The sequence below is a fragment of the Fundulus heteroclitus genome, unplaced genomic scaffold, assembly GCF_011125445.2.
Source record: "Fundulus heteroclitus isolate FHET01 unplaced genomic scaffold, MU-UCD_Fhet_4.1 scaffold_42, whole genome shotgun sequence".
NCBI classification, from domain to species: Eukaryota; Metazoa; Chordata; class Actinopteri; order Cyprinodontiformes; family Fundulidae; genus Fundulus; species Fundulus heteroclitus.
This window is the reverse complement of record NW_023396835.1, coordinates 622,325-634,826: the sequence shown is the minus strand read 5'-3', so window position 1 is coordinate 634,826 and position 12,502 is coordinate 622,325. Positions and strand designations below refer to the sequence as shown.

At 44.3% G+C, this 12,502-nt stretch overlaps 1 protein-coding gene and 1 pseudogene across 3 annotated transcripts; one reads left to right on the top strand and one right to left on the bottom strand.

The window, feature by feature from the left end:
- Nucleotides 1-476: 476 nt before the first annotated feature.
- On the bottom strand, nt 477-8,818 carry LOC118560366 (intraflagellar transport protein 57 homolog). 3 transcript variants are annotated; one of them, XM_036131331.1, is made up of 11 exons: nt 8,358-8,818; nt 4,924-5,098; nt 4,538-4,656; nt 4,366-4,456; nt 4,151-4,234; nt 3,947-4,069; nt 3,793-3,864; nt 1,116-1,247; nt 963-1,025; nt 807-873; nt 477-717 (listed from the first exon to the last, which is right to left on the bottom strand). In XM_036131331.1, the coding sequence occupies exons 1-11, from the start codon at nt 8,510-8,512 to the stop codon at nt 536-538; spliced, it is 1,263 nt and encodes a 420-aa protein (XP_035987224.1). In that variant the 5' UTR covers nt 8,513-8,818; the 3' UTR covers nt 477-535. The 3 variants fall into 3 exon arrangements, with proteins under 3 accessions (XP_035987224.1, XP_035987225.1, XP_035987226.1); XM_036131332.1 differs by lacking the exon at nt 8,358-8,818 and adding an exon at nt 5,754-6,525; XM_036131333.1 differs by lacking the exons at nt 4,366-4,456; nt 4,538-4,656.
- Nucleotides 8,819-11,533: 2,715 nt separating this feature from the next.
- Nucleotides 11,534-12,228, top strand: LOC118560367 (annotated as a pseudogene).
- The last annotated feature ends 274 nt before the right edge of the window (nt 12,229-12,502 follow it).

The following is a 12,502-nucleotide window of genomic DNA, read 5'->3' as shown; positions in this document are numbered from 1 at the left end:
GGAATCTATACTAAAAGTGTACAAACACCAAGAAATAAACTATTTTTTGTCACTTACTTTTCTTTATTTTTGTAAGCATTTTATTTTGAAGTGCTTTGCATCGACTTCCGGCACAAACATCCGGTCATGAGAGGTTTTGGTTGAACTTTCCAGTAAATCTCAGCTGAAATATTGTGGGAAGTTTCTGCTTTCCTGATGAGCTCTGCAGGAAATCTTTCTTTCTTTGCTCCCATCAAAACTAATCAGTTTTAATCCGTTTAAAGCTCAACAGACGCTGATTTAGATGCTGCAACGGCGACATCTGGTGGACGGTTTGCGTAATTACACCTAAAAAGAATTCAGCCGTTTAGAAAAAAATCTGTTTATTTAAACAACAAAAACACAAAATATATTACAGAATGAAATAAATAGTTTTTCTAAGACAAAACAGATGTTTGCTGGGTTTCTGCTCAGTCTTCAGGACAGAACAACACTCCCGTCCCGTCTGGAAGAACAGAACCTGCTGAGGGCTCTGGGGCCCGTCCCGTCGGCGGTTCTAAGCCAAGGGCCCGGCGGCGGGCTCGGGGATGTTGGTGGCGTGCATGTCCCGCGTCATGTTGGACTTCTCTTTGAGTTTGGCCTGCAGCAGCGTGTGCTGGACCACGCCTATCCTCACGTCCATCTGGACCATCTCCTGCTTCAGCTTGGTGAGGCTCTGTTTGATTTTCACCAGCGGGGCTGGAGAGGAGAGATGGGAACACAGACAGAGGAGGGATGTCAGACACGCTGGGGGCAAAAACAAGGACTCCTCTAGAAGTCTGCTTCACCTCCATCACACATGCTGCTGCCCTTGTCCTCCATCTCCTGCTTCACCTTCTCCAGCTCCTCGCTGATCTGAAACAAATAGAAGAATTGGTGTCAATGTTTGCTGGAGCTGCAGCAGAGAAGATGATGATGATGATGATGATGATGTGTTGGCTGACCTCAGCCAGGACTCTGCTTCTCTCCGTCACTCCTCCGCTCGCCTGCTTGTAGCGCTCCTTGGCCTGATGGAGGACACGTTGATGCAGTTATTCCAGGAGAAAGCTTTTAAAGCTGCACATGTTTTGGCTGTTGGAGGCGTGAGCTTGGTTCACCTGGCTGAGTTTGGCCTGAGCGCTGCGGTACTCCTGGATCAGTTGCTCCAGCTGCTTGTTGATGTACTTCTCTCTGCTGCCCACCTTCTCCAGAGTCTTCCCCATGTCTTCCTGAAGCTTGTCCAGGTAGCTCTGCGGACACAGAGAGGACATGAACATGGTGGACAGAACAAAGGACGTCCAGAGAGAGAGAAGCGCTGAGTCCTCCAGCAGCTGGAGAAACGACTACAAGGCCCAAGCTTTCATGTCCAGATGATACATGTGGAGATGAAAGTAGGTTCAATCAGAACATTTCTGGACCACAATCAGCCGCCTTGGTGTTCAGGTTTTCCAGGACTTGTTGCTGCGGAGGGAGACGTGACACAAGTTTGAGGCTAGGAACCCTGGAAGCAGCAGAAGATGTTTGAGGTTAAAACAGGCGGTCTGTGGAGGAGATCTCTGCTGAGACTGCAGCTGAAGAGCTTCTGCTGTGGAGACTATTTCATTCCTTTATTGTTACAAACAACACGGTTTGGAAAAGGAAATTAGAAAAAAAATGCAGCCCAGATTTTAAACTTTGAAAAATGTCTTAATCAAAAAAGGTTTTCAGGGTAAATTTCATGTTTTCTCTGATTTTATATAACAAATATTCTTCTTTTTTCCCCCATATTCTTTCAAATTTAATTTCTTTTTTTTTTTTACAGATTTTATATTTTCCTTTTTGATCAACAAAAAAATTCTGTTTTCTTATTTTCTTTTCAATTTCATACTTTCTAATTTTATTTTTTCTAACAATGTTTTTCAGATCACATTTTCTTCACTTCTAGGGCGACTTTCATGTTTTCTAAGATTTTATATAAAAAATAAAACTTTTTCATACTCAAATTTTATTTCATTTTACAGATTTTATATTTTACCTTTTGATCAACAGATAAAAATATTTTATTTTTTCTATTTTCTATTTCATACTCAAATTTCATACCCAAATTTTATTTAATTTTTTTTACAGATTTTATATTTTACCTTTTGATCAACATAAAAATATTTTATTTTTTTATTTTTTCAATTTTATTTAAAATTGTATACTTTGTAATTAAATTTTTCTAAGTATGTTTTTCAGATCACAGTGTCTTCACCTTTGGGGCAAATTTCCTCTGAAGAGTGAAGACGCATTCCTATTGGTCAGCAAAGACGCATTCCTATTGGTCAACAAAGACGCATTCCTATTGGTCAACAAAAACACATTCCTATTGGTCAACGAAGACGCATTCCTATTGGTCAACAAAGACGCATTCCTATTGGTCAGCGAAGATGCATTCCTATTGGTCAGCGAGGACGCATTCCTATTGGTCAGCGAAGACGCATTCCTATTGTTCAACAAAGACACTTTCCTATTTGTCAACAAAGACGCATTCCTATTGGTCAGCGAAGATGCATTCCTATTGGTCAGCGAAGAGGCATTCCTATTGGTCAGCGAAGACGCATTCCTATTGGTCAACAAAGACACATTCCTATTGGTCAACAAAGACACATTCCTATTGGTCAGCGAAGACGCATTCCTATTGGTCAGCGAAGATGCATTCCTATTGGTCAACAAAGACGCATTCCTATTGGTCAACAAAGACACATTCCTATTGGTCAACAAAGACGCATTCTTATTGGTCAGCGAAGACACATTCCTATTTGTCAACGAAGACGCATTCCTATTGGTCAGCGAAGACACATTCCTATTGGTCAACAAAGACGCATTCCTATTGTTCAACAAAGACGCATTCCTATTGGTCAGCGAAGACGCATTCCTATTGGTCAGCGAAGACGCATTCCTATTGGTCAGCGAAGACGCATTCCTATTGGTCAACAAAGATGCATTCCTATTGGTCAGCGAAGACGCATTCCCATTGGTCAACAAAGAGGCATTCCTATTGGTCAGCTAAGACGCATTCCTATTGGTCAACAAAGACACATTCCTATTGGTCAACAAAGTCGCATTCCTATTGGTCAGCGAAGACACATTCCTATTTGTCAACAAAGACGCATTCCTATTGGTCAACAAAGACGCATTCTTATTGGTCAGCGAAGACGTTAGCAACAACATTTTATTGGTCAATGTGCATCAAGAGTTAGAAGTGAAGAAAATGTGAGAAAATGTGAGAAAACATCAAAGTTCCTCTCCAAAGCTTTTCTTCAGTTTTGCATTTTGTTCTAATCAGCATTCAGGAAACGAGTTCTTTGCAGCAATAATGAAGAAAAGTGCCTCCAGGTTGTGGGAGGCTAAAGTGTGGAAAGCAGCTTTTCTCAGACGCATTTGCTGCAGAAGGATGAAGGCTTTAGGACTCATGAGGTCCTTTCCTCCTTTAACTGCTGACATCAGAGAGCTTGATCTGGTCTCAGAGGGACGCTGTGAACGGAGAGCAGACAAAGGTCCAGTTTAAGACGGGTTCTGTGAAAAGGTTCTGCTGCGGGTCAACAGCGCCGCTTCATCCCTGAAGTCTAAGGAGGCTCGTTGTTCCCGGCAGATTTCTGGCTCCCAGTTACTCAGTGAAAACCAGCAGGGACCAACAGACCGACGGTCCGGACCAGAACCAACAGAGAGGCAAAGCGGAGTCTCTGCAGCTGAAGCAGTGACCCGGTTGGACTGAGCAGAACCGAGCCATGGCTGGCTCCTGCTGTGGTGGCCACCGTGTTCAGGTGAACTCACCCTGGTGTCTCTGAGCGATGACGTGATCCCGTCTCTGTGTTGGTGCATCTGGTCCAGATGGATCCTCCAGTCCTGGAGGAGCAGAACACGGTCAGAACCAAGCTGGCCACAGAAGCCAGCCGCTAAGCTTCAGGCGCTGAAGGTGAGCTCTGGCCTTGTTGTCGGTCCTGATGGTGACTCTGAGCTGCGGCAGGACCCTCTCCACCTCCAGCCTCCACTCTGCAGCGTCCACAGTGGACTCCAGGATCCGGTCCGGCTTGGAGCTCGGTTCTGATTGCTGCCAGAACACAGAATCTGTTTCACTTCCTGACTGAAAGCAAAGCTGCGATCTCTGCCAGCAGCCGGGACCAAATCTCACCGCGTGAGAGCTCGGTAGCTTCAGAGCCTCCAGGTCCATCATGTTCTCCTCCTCCTCCTCCTCCTCCTCATGGTCAGCTTCCTCCTGGGGTCACATGAAAAGCCAACAAGCATCAGAACCAGCAGAACCCCTGAGAACCTTCTAGCAGCAGCTGCATCAGCGGCTGCTTGGCCTCCATTGATCAGAAGCGTGAAGTTCTCCAGCGAGGCCCCTACAATCATCTCCTCCTCCACTCTGCTGAGCGTCAGCTCTGCGTCGTCGTCCATCACGCCGTCTTCCTCCGGCTTTTCTGCAGGGTACTTGGGTCTGAGGGAGGAAACGGGCCGCATCAACAAGCTGCTCTGCTAGCGGCCGCTAACACGCAGGGAGGAAGAAATGTGGGAGAACCTGGTGAAGGTGAAGCCTCTCCTCTTCAGCGCCTCCTCAGCCAGGTGGTCCAGCACCAGGCAGACGTGCTCACCTGAGCCCGACTTCAGTCTGGAGGGAGGAAAGTCCACCTGGACACCCTGACAGAGACGGGAGAGACCATCCCTACATCTCTGCTGCTTCTCTTTCAACACTTTCATCCATTCAGCAGCTCATTCACCGTCACTGCAAACTTATTCAGCAGATTTACTGCAGCAGATAAAAAGCAGACGTTTGCTGAAAAAGGTGAGAAACCCCCAGCTGGAGCGTTTCAGCTAAGAAGCAGAGACAGAAACCACAGCGATGGCTTTAAATGGCCGCTGCTGCAGCAACTCAGCGCCGTTCCGGCTCCAGCATGATGGACTCACCAAGGCCCTGAGTTCTGCCAGGATGTTGGACACGGTGGCGTTGGGCTCGTCGTACTCCTGGGGCTCTGTGAACGGCCGCCCCGCCACGTTGATGAGCCAGGCAGCGATGATGGTGAACATGTAGAACTGCTCGCCGGGGTTGGACGCCAGGTAGGGACTGGAGACAAAGTAATGTCTGCGCAGGAAGAGCAGAAGGCTTCATCAAGCTGCTCAACACGTTTCCTTCCAGCTGGGCTGGGATTTCAACCCACAACCGTTCTAGCAGACCTGCTGGAAACCATCCCTGACTTAGTTCAGGGTTCCTACTTTACACTTTTTAACGCCACTGGAAATAAAAAGTTAAGACCAACAAACTGCTTTACCCAAATGTTTATTTTAACATAAAGCGTTACTTTCTGGTCAGTAGAATGTTTCTAATTTTGAAAAACTTTCCATACAGGAAGAAAGCTAAAAGCACATAAATGACAGATATATATTTTTTAACAACTATTGAACTGAACTGATGAACTTTGTTTTGTTCCCTAGTAAAATAAACAATAAATCAGTTTTTAAAACCACAACATAATCAGTGCTAGCTCCTTTTGCAAGTAAAATTTTATTGAAATTAGTGTATTTTTCCTCGATTTGAGCAGCTAAATAAGACTATTTGCCAATGGGATGAGTATTTTTACCCCTAAAATAAGATACTTAGATGTCCTGCACTTGAAATAAGATGATGGAGATGAATTGTTCTTATTTTAAGTGCAAAAATCTTATTCCATTGGCAAATAATCTTGTTTACTTGCTCAAATCAAGGACAAATACAAAAATGTCAAGAAAATATTCCTTACTTGAGTTCCCTTTTTGCAGTGTGTTAGCATGGCGTGGTACTGCAGGCTTTCTTCAGTTCCTCCTCCACCTCCAACTTTGCCATTTTGTCTTTATATCGCCTTCTTAGCGTGTTGGATTTGGTGATAAGTTGTGCCGTCACCGTGTTCAAAGTCCACAACACCTCTGCTTTGGTACCGCCAAACATTGTCCAGAGGTTTGTTGCTGTGCCACAGCGATGACCAACATCACTGTCGTTGATGACGGAGACGGCTGTGGAGGCATCGCAGAGACGAGGAGGAACACAACTGAGACATACCTGCTATTTCTGGGTAACTTGATTTGGACGCTTTGTGTTTCACCTTCACATGTGTGACTCCACCGCCTTCATTCCCATCATGCCGAGCTTCAATGACTCCTTGCACAAAATACACCGTTGCCTCATACACATTCCCTGGTCCTGGTTTTAGCCATGCAGAAAACTCTTGGCTGGACGAATTTACACTTCCCCATGTTGTCCAGATAAAAAGTGGCGCATCTCCCCAAAGTCCACAACATGGTTTTTATTGGTTTCTCTATTGGGACAGAACCAATAAAGGGTACAGCGAGCCGTTCAGTAGGTAAAATAAATAAATAACTGTTGTAGTTATTTTAATGCTTGATATGGATTACAAAACTAAAATCCTATTTATGACATGGTAACAAATTTAAGACCTATGAATGACTGATTTAAGACTAGGGCTGAACGATTTTGTAAAATAATCTAATTGCGATTTTTTTTCTTAATATTGTGATTTAATACAATTTTTTTTCCAGTTTAATTTATCAAGTGTTTCAAAATATATACAAACAACAAATCAATTTGTTTCCTCGCCATGTGGATTAGTTGCTAAAAGACCCACAGCATCTAAACTCAGAGCAGTAATGATTGCGTTCTGCCTACAATATATTTCAATCAAAATTGCAATTTTGACTTTTCTCCGTAAGCAACAAAAATGGCCTCTAAATAAAGATGTTTGTTAACAAGGACTATTTTAAATATGAACTTTTAATGTTTCTATTGATCAGAATATTATTCAAGAGAACAGCTTTTAATTTAATTAGACATCAATCTTTGTAGAAGATAAAGTGCAAAGTCCAACCAACAAGCAAGTCTATGTATTAAACTCATTGACCAGTACTTAATGCTTTGTATGATTATAAAAACTCTAAAACAACTAATAAAATTAGATTATCTCACTGCTGTAACTGTCTTCCCTTCCATATGGAAGCAAACCCACTTTAAACATTTTACTGACACCTAATGGACGTGTCTAATTCCCTAATTGTTACATAACCAAAAATTGCAGACCTCTGCGATTTGGAAATTGCGTTATTTTAAATCACGATTATATTGAAAATGCGATTAATTGTTCAGCCCTATTTAAGACATTTAAATACCAATTAAGGCCTTAGTTTTATACTGAAGAATTCAATGCCTTTTAAGGCTTTTTAAGGATTGGCAGGAACTCTGTAGTTGAGGTCAGTGTGAGCTGCTCTGACGGCTCTACACAGACCTAAAAAGTCTCTTTGCTCTCCTTGTTGTGAAGAAGTGTAACAAAGAGAGCGGCGTGCAGCAGATGTGTGGAAAGGAGCAGAAGGAGCCGGTCCACACTGACGCTCTGAGCCCTTCATGTCTGGCCTGATCCACACCAACCACATCCAGTTGGCCTTCTTCACCAAAAGCTGCAGAAAGGCAGCGTTAAACGTCTGAGGAAACAAACGTCTCCTTCAGCTCACATTAAACCTTCCTGTTTGCACCGTTCTGACGCTCCTGGATGGAGCCGCTGGCAACGCGTCCACAACCGTCTGCTCTCTCTTTAGCAGACGTTCTAAAGTTCAGGCCAGCATCAGAACGTGTTCCTCACATGTTTCATGTGTTCTGGTTCTCCGTCGGTGGAACTCGTTCCCCTGCAGTGCTTCAGTTTATGGGCAGATTTTAACACGTGGTTCTCAGTTCTGCCTGGTTTACATGGTCACTGTGTAAAGGAGGCACGTTGTCAGGGTTCTACACAGATTATTTTAAATTAGAAGCAGAAAGATTCACCATCAAAGTGAATCCAGATCATTTTCCACATGTTTAAGGTCAGAATGTGAGATGAGCAGAGGGCAGCAGAATAAATGGAAGGTCTTTTTCTGGCCTCATTCACACCTTAAACTAGATCTCAGTCAGTCAAACTTGATTTATTGAGCATTTCTCAAACAGTTCAACTTCTTCTACAGCAAAGGAAACAAGCTTCAGTCAGATTGCTGCTTTGCTGACTGCTGCAAAGCTGCAAGGAGTCTGAGGAGAGGAGTGGATCTGGGCGGTTCTGGTACTGGATCCTAGCGGATCGGCTCAGGCTCCAAAGCTTTCTAACCATCTTAATGACAGACCTGAGGAGGAACCTGCTTCACGCCTCCGTGTCTCCAGACCTCCTGCTGGGAAAACCTGAAAGATTTGCTCCACACTTTGAACACACCGAGGGCGCCATGTTGTCCCCCTTCTACACCCCAAGCTGCACATTTCCCCCCCGGAGGAGAAAGAAAGCGGCTCTCCATGGAGCTCCAGGGCCTTGCAGGGCCTCTCGGGGCCCGCCGGGGCTCACCTGCTCAGGCTCTTCATGTTGTGTTTCACCAGAACTTCCTCCTCGTAGTTCAGCAGCTTCAGCTTCTCCACAAGCTCCTCCATCAGCACAAAGCCCCGGTGAGCCGCCCCGGGCCCCCGGTCCTCCTCCTCTCCGCGTCTCCCCTCCTCGGCCATCCGTTAATCACCTAAATACTAACGCTGACAATAAAAACAGCTAAATGGCGCTCAGGCAGTCGCTCCGCGGCCTCCTCGGTGCTCGCGCTGCCCGTTGCCACGGCAACCGAAAGCTAACCGCAGATGTGGCTAATGCTAGCTGCTAGCATGGTATTTAAGTCCAAGTTTAGATGTGTTTATATATTAAAGATTTGCGTTTAAAGTCTAAATGGTGTAGATACGATCCTGGTGATAAACTGCGTTTAGTGTGACGCGGTGGCGAAGCTACACGGTCTTCTTCTTCTTCTTCTTCTTCTTCTTCTTCTCGTTTTTACTGACGGATTGCAAGAACGTGAAGCTGCATACCGCCACCTGCTGTACACTAGTGGCGCAACAGCACTTGATTATTTTTTTTACTTTATTTATTTCATCCGTTTCGCTTAAAATAACAAGTAAAATGCTTTCTTGGTGTTTATTGGACCATCTGCCTCCCAGTCTGTTCCTGAAACCTCCATCAAAGTCCACTCTCCTCCTCCTTTCTCTTTCATATCTACTGCAGGTCAAACTGTTGCTCCTGTTCCATATAACAAACATTAAACTTGCCAATCCTGATTTATTTGTTGTTTCTTCTATTATATTTCTTATAATATTTTACAATGATACCTTTTTCAATTATATAAATGCTGTTTCCTCTTTTCTCCTCCAAACAGTTTTTTTAGCTGTAACTCAAACCTTCACTTTTAGCTCATCTGTGAGTTTATTTCCTATTTATTTATTAAACTCTTTACAGTCAAATCATGATTTCCACCATTTCTGTATCTTGATGACTGATTCTGAGAGAAAAATATGACAACAGTTGGCTGGATCTTGCTGCACGCTCGGCATTAACATTTATTATTTTTTTATTAAGCTTTGATGGTCATGTTTCCAAACATGTAGAGTTATTTTTGTTTGTTTGTTTTTTTTCTTTTTGCAAAGACTCCATTTGCATGAACCGCTTTCTCCTGGAGAAGGGATTCATGGCTCTAAAAGGGGCCTCTACTTCCAGCTCAAGAGGACTGCACCTTAAAGATGTCTCTCTGGTCTAACACACCTAAATCCGTCCATCCATCCTTTAGACCTGATTGGTCCATTCAGCAATAAACAACAAGGGTCCTTTGGCCCCCTGTGGGCACCACAAAACAGAAGAAAACCCTTTAATATAGTCATATTAAAATCAGTTACTATCATTAAGTCTTAAAATGGAAAAGCTAAAGTAGATTGAAACATAAAGCGATTCTCATTTCAGAATCAGAAATACTTTAATAATCCCATGGGGAAATTGTTGAATGTTGCTATAAATGGTAGTAACAGAACCATAGAAACTTTGCTTTGCAGATCTAGGAAAGTACAGCTGTAGCAGGAGAGCTGAGGTTGAGTTGAGGCATAGTTTCCATCTCTAGTGGCTGTGGTAAAAAGCACCATAGACGTCTGTAAAATGACTCCTTTTTATCCACAGTTTTAAATCTAGTTGGATAAAGGTAGTTTTATAGCTTTGGTTTATAGTTATTTTATTAACTTTTTGTATAAAGCATGAATGTAGCTTTTGTATAGAGTTATTGTGTGCAAACTGTGTGATTTTGTACTTTTAATCTTTGATGTTGATGGTTTTCATTCATTGTTGTTATTATTTGTATTTATTCACTTATTTCCGTGCTGCAAGGCAACAGTGCTACCTACACCTGAACCAAGTGGCTGAATCACCTCCTCAGCATGCAGACACATACTGCAGAGTCCTGCTAGGGGCCCGGTTATTTGTTTCATGTGTGATGAGGAAGAGACAGATGTAAGCGTTGCTGGACATCGGTCCATGAGGACCAGAAACAGAGATCCCTGGGAGACGGACCCTGGGGATCTGTTTAAGAAACGTCCAGAAGACTCGTTCAGTTTAGAAGCCAGACATGGAAAAATGATCTAGGCCAGAAAATGTCACTGCGGCATGTGTGATGGAGGTGAAGCAGACTTCTAGAGGAGTCCTTGTTTTTGCCCCCAGCGTGTCTGACATCCCTCCTCTGTCTGTGTTCCCATCTCTCCTCTCCAGCCCCGCTGGTGAAAATCAAACAGAGCCTCACCAAGCTGAAGCAGGAGATGGTCCAGATGGACGTGAGGATAGGCGTGGTCCAGCACACGCTGCTGCAGGCCAAACTCAAAGAGAAGTCCAACATGACGCGGGACATGCACGCCACCAACATCCCCGAGCCCGCCGCCGGGCCCTTGGCTTAGAACCGCCGACGGGACGGGCCCCAGAGCCCTCAGCAGGTTCTGTTCTTCCAGACGGGACGGGAGTGTTGTTCTGTCCTGAAGACTGAGCAGAAAACCAGCAAACATCTGTTTTGTCTTATAAAAACTATTTATTTCATTCTGTAATATATTTTGTATTTTTGTTGTTTAAATAAACAGTTTTTTTTTTCTAAACGGCTGAATTCTTTTTAGGTGTAATTATGCAAAGCGTCCACCAGATGTCGCCGTTGCAGCATCTAAATCAGCGTCTGTTGAGCTTTAAACGGATTAAAACTGATTAGTTTTGATGGGAGCAAAGAAAGAAAGATTTCCTACAGAGCTCGCCAGGAAAACAGAAACTTCCCACAATATTTCAGCTGAGATTTACAGGAAAGTTCAACCAAAACCTCTCATGACCGGATGTTTGTGCCGGAAGACGAACCTTTCAAAATAAAATGCGTAAGAAAATAAGTCACAGAAACAGTTTATTTCTTGGAGTACGTACACTTTTAGTATAGATTCCCTACAATGTTGTATAAATGAGGCCCTGCTCCTTATTCTGCAGGCTGTAAAACCTGATAACCCTCCCTGTTCTTCCTGCTCTCAGACACACCTTGAAGCTGGTGGAGCAACATCTGCTGGAGCTGAAAGCTGATTGGCTGCAGCCTCTCTGCTCTGACACGTGATTCGTAGATCAGAGCTCAGAGCTGTTGCTGTTTTCAGGAAATGAAACTCACACAGTCACTGTGACCGAGAGGAGAAATGGAGCAGAACCAGCTGGACCGAGAAACCTTCTCCTGTTCGATCTGTCTGGATCTACTGAAGGATCCGGTGACTATTCCCTGTGGACACAGCTACTGTATGAAGTGTATTAAAAACTTCTGGGATGAAGAGGATCACAAAGGAATCCACAGCTGCCCTCAGTGCAGGGAGACCTTCACACCGAGGCCCGTTCTGAAGAAAAACACCATGTTAGCAGCTTTAGTGGAGCAGCTGAAGAAGACTGGACTCCAAGCTGCTCCTGCTGATCTCTGCTATGCTGGACCTGAAGATGTGGCCTGTGATTTCTGCTCTGGAAGAAAACTGAAAGCCATCAAGTCCTGTTTATTCTGTCTGGCCTCTTTCTGTGAGAAACACCTTCAGCCTCATTATGATTCAGCTGCATTTAAGAAACACAAGCTGGTGGAGCCCTCCAAGAACCTCCAGGAGAACATCTGCTCTCGTCATGATGAGGTGATGAAGATGTTCTGTCGTACTGATCAGAAGTGTATCTGTTAGTCTCTGCTCTAGTGGATGAACATAAAGGCCACGACACAGTGTCAGCTGCAGCAGAAAGGACTGAGAGGCAGAGAGAGCTGGAGGTGAGACGAGAAAACATCCAGCAGAGAATCCAGGAACAGAGAGAAAGATGTGAAGCTGCTTCAACAGGAGCTGGAGGCCATCAAGCACTCTGCTGATAAAACAGTGGAGGACAGTGAGAAGATCTTCACTCAGCTGATCCGTCTCATCCAGAAAAGAAGCTCTGATGTGAAGCAGCAGATCAGATCCCAGCAGGAAACTGAAGGGAGTCGAGTCAAAGAGCTTCAGGAGAAGCTGGAGCAGGAGATCACTGAGCTGAAGAGGAAAGACGCTGAGCTGAAGCAGCTCTCAGACACAGAGGATCACAACCAGTTTCTCCACAACTACCCCTCACTGTCAGCACTCAGTGAGTCTACACACTCATCCAGCATCAAGATCCGTCCTCTGAGCTAC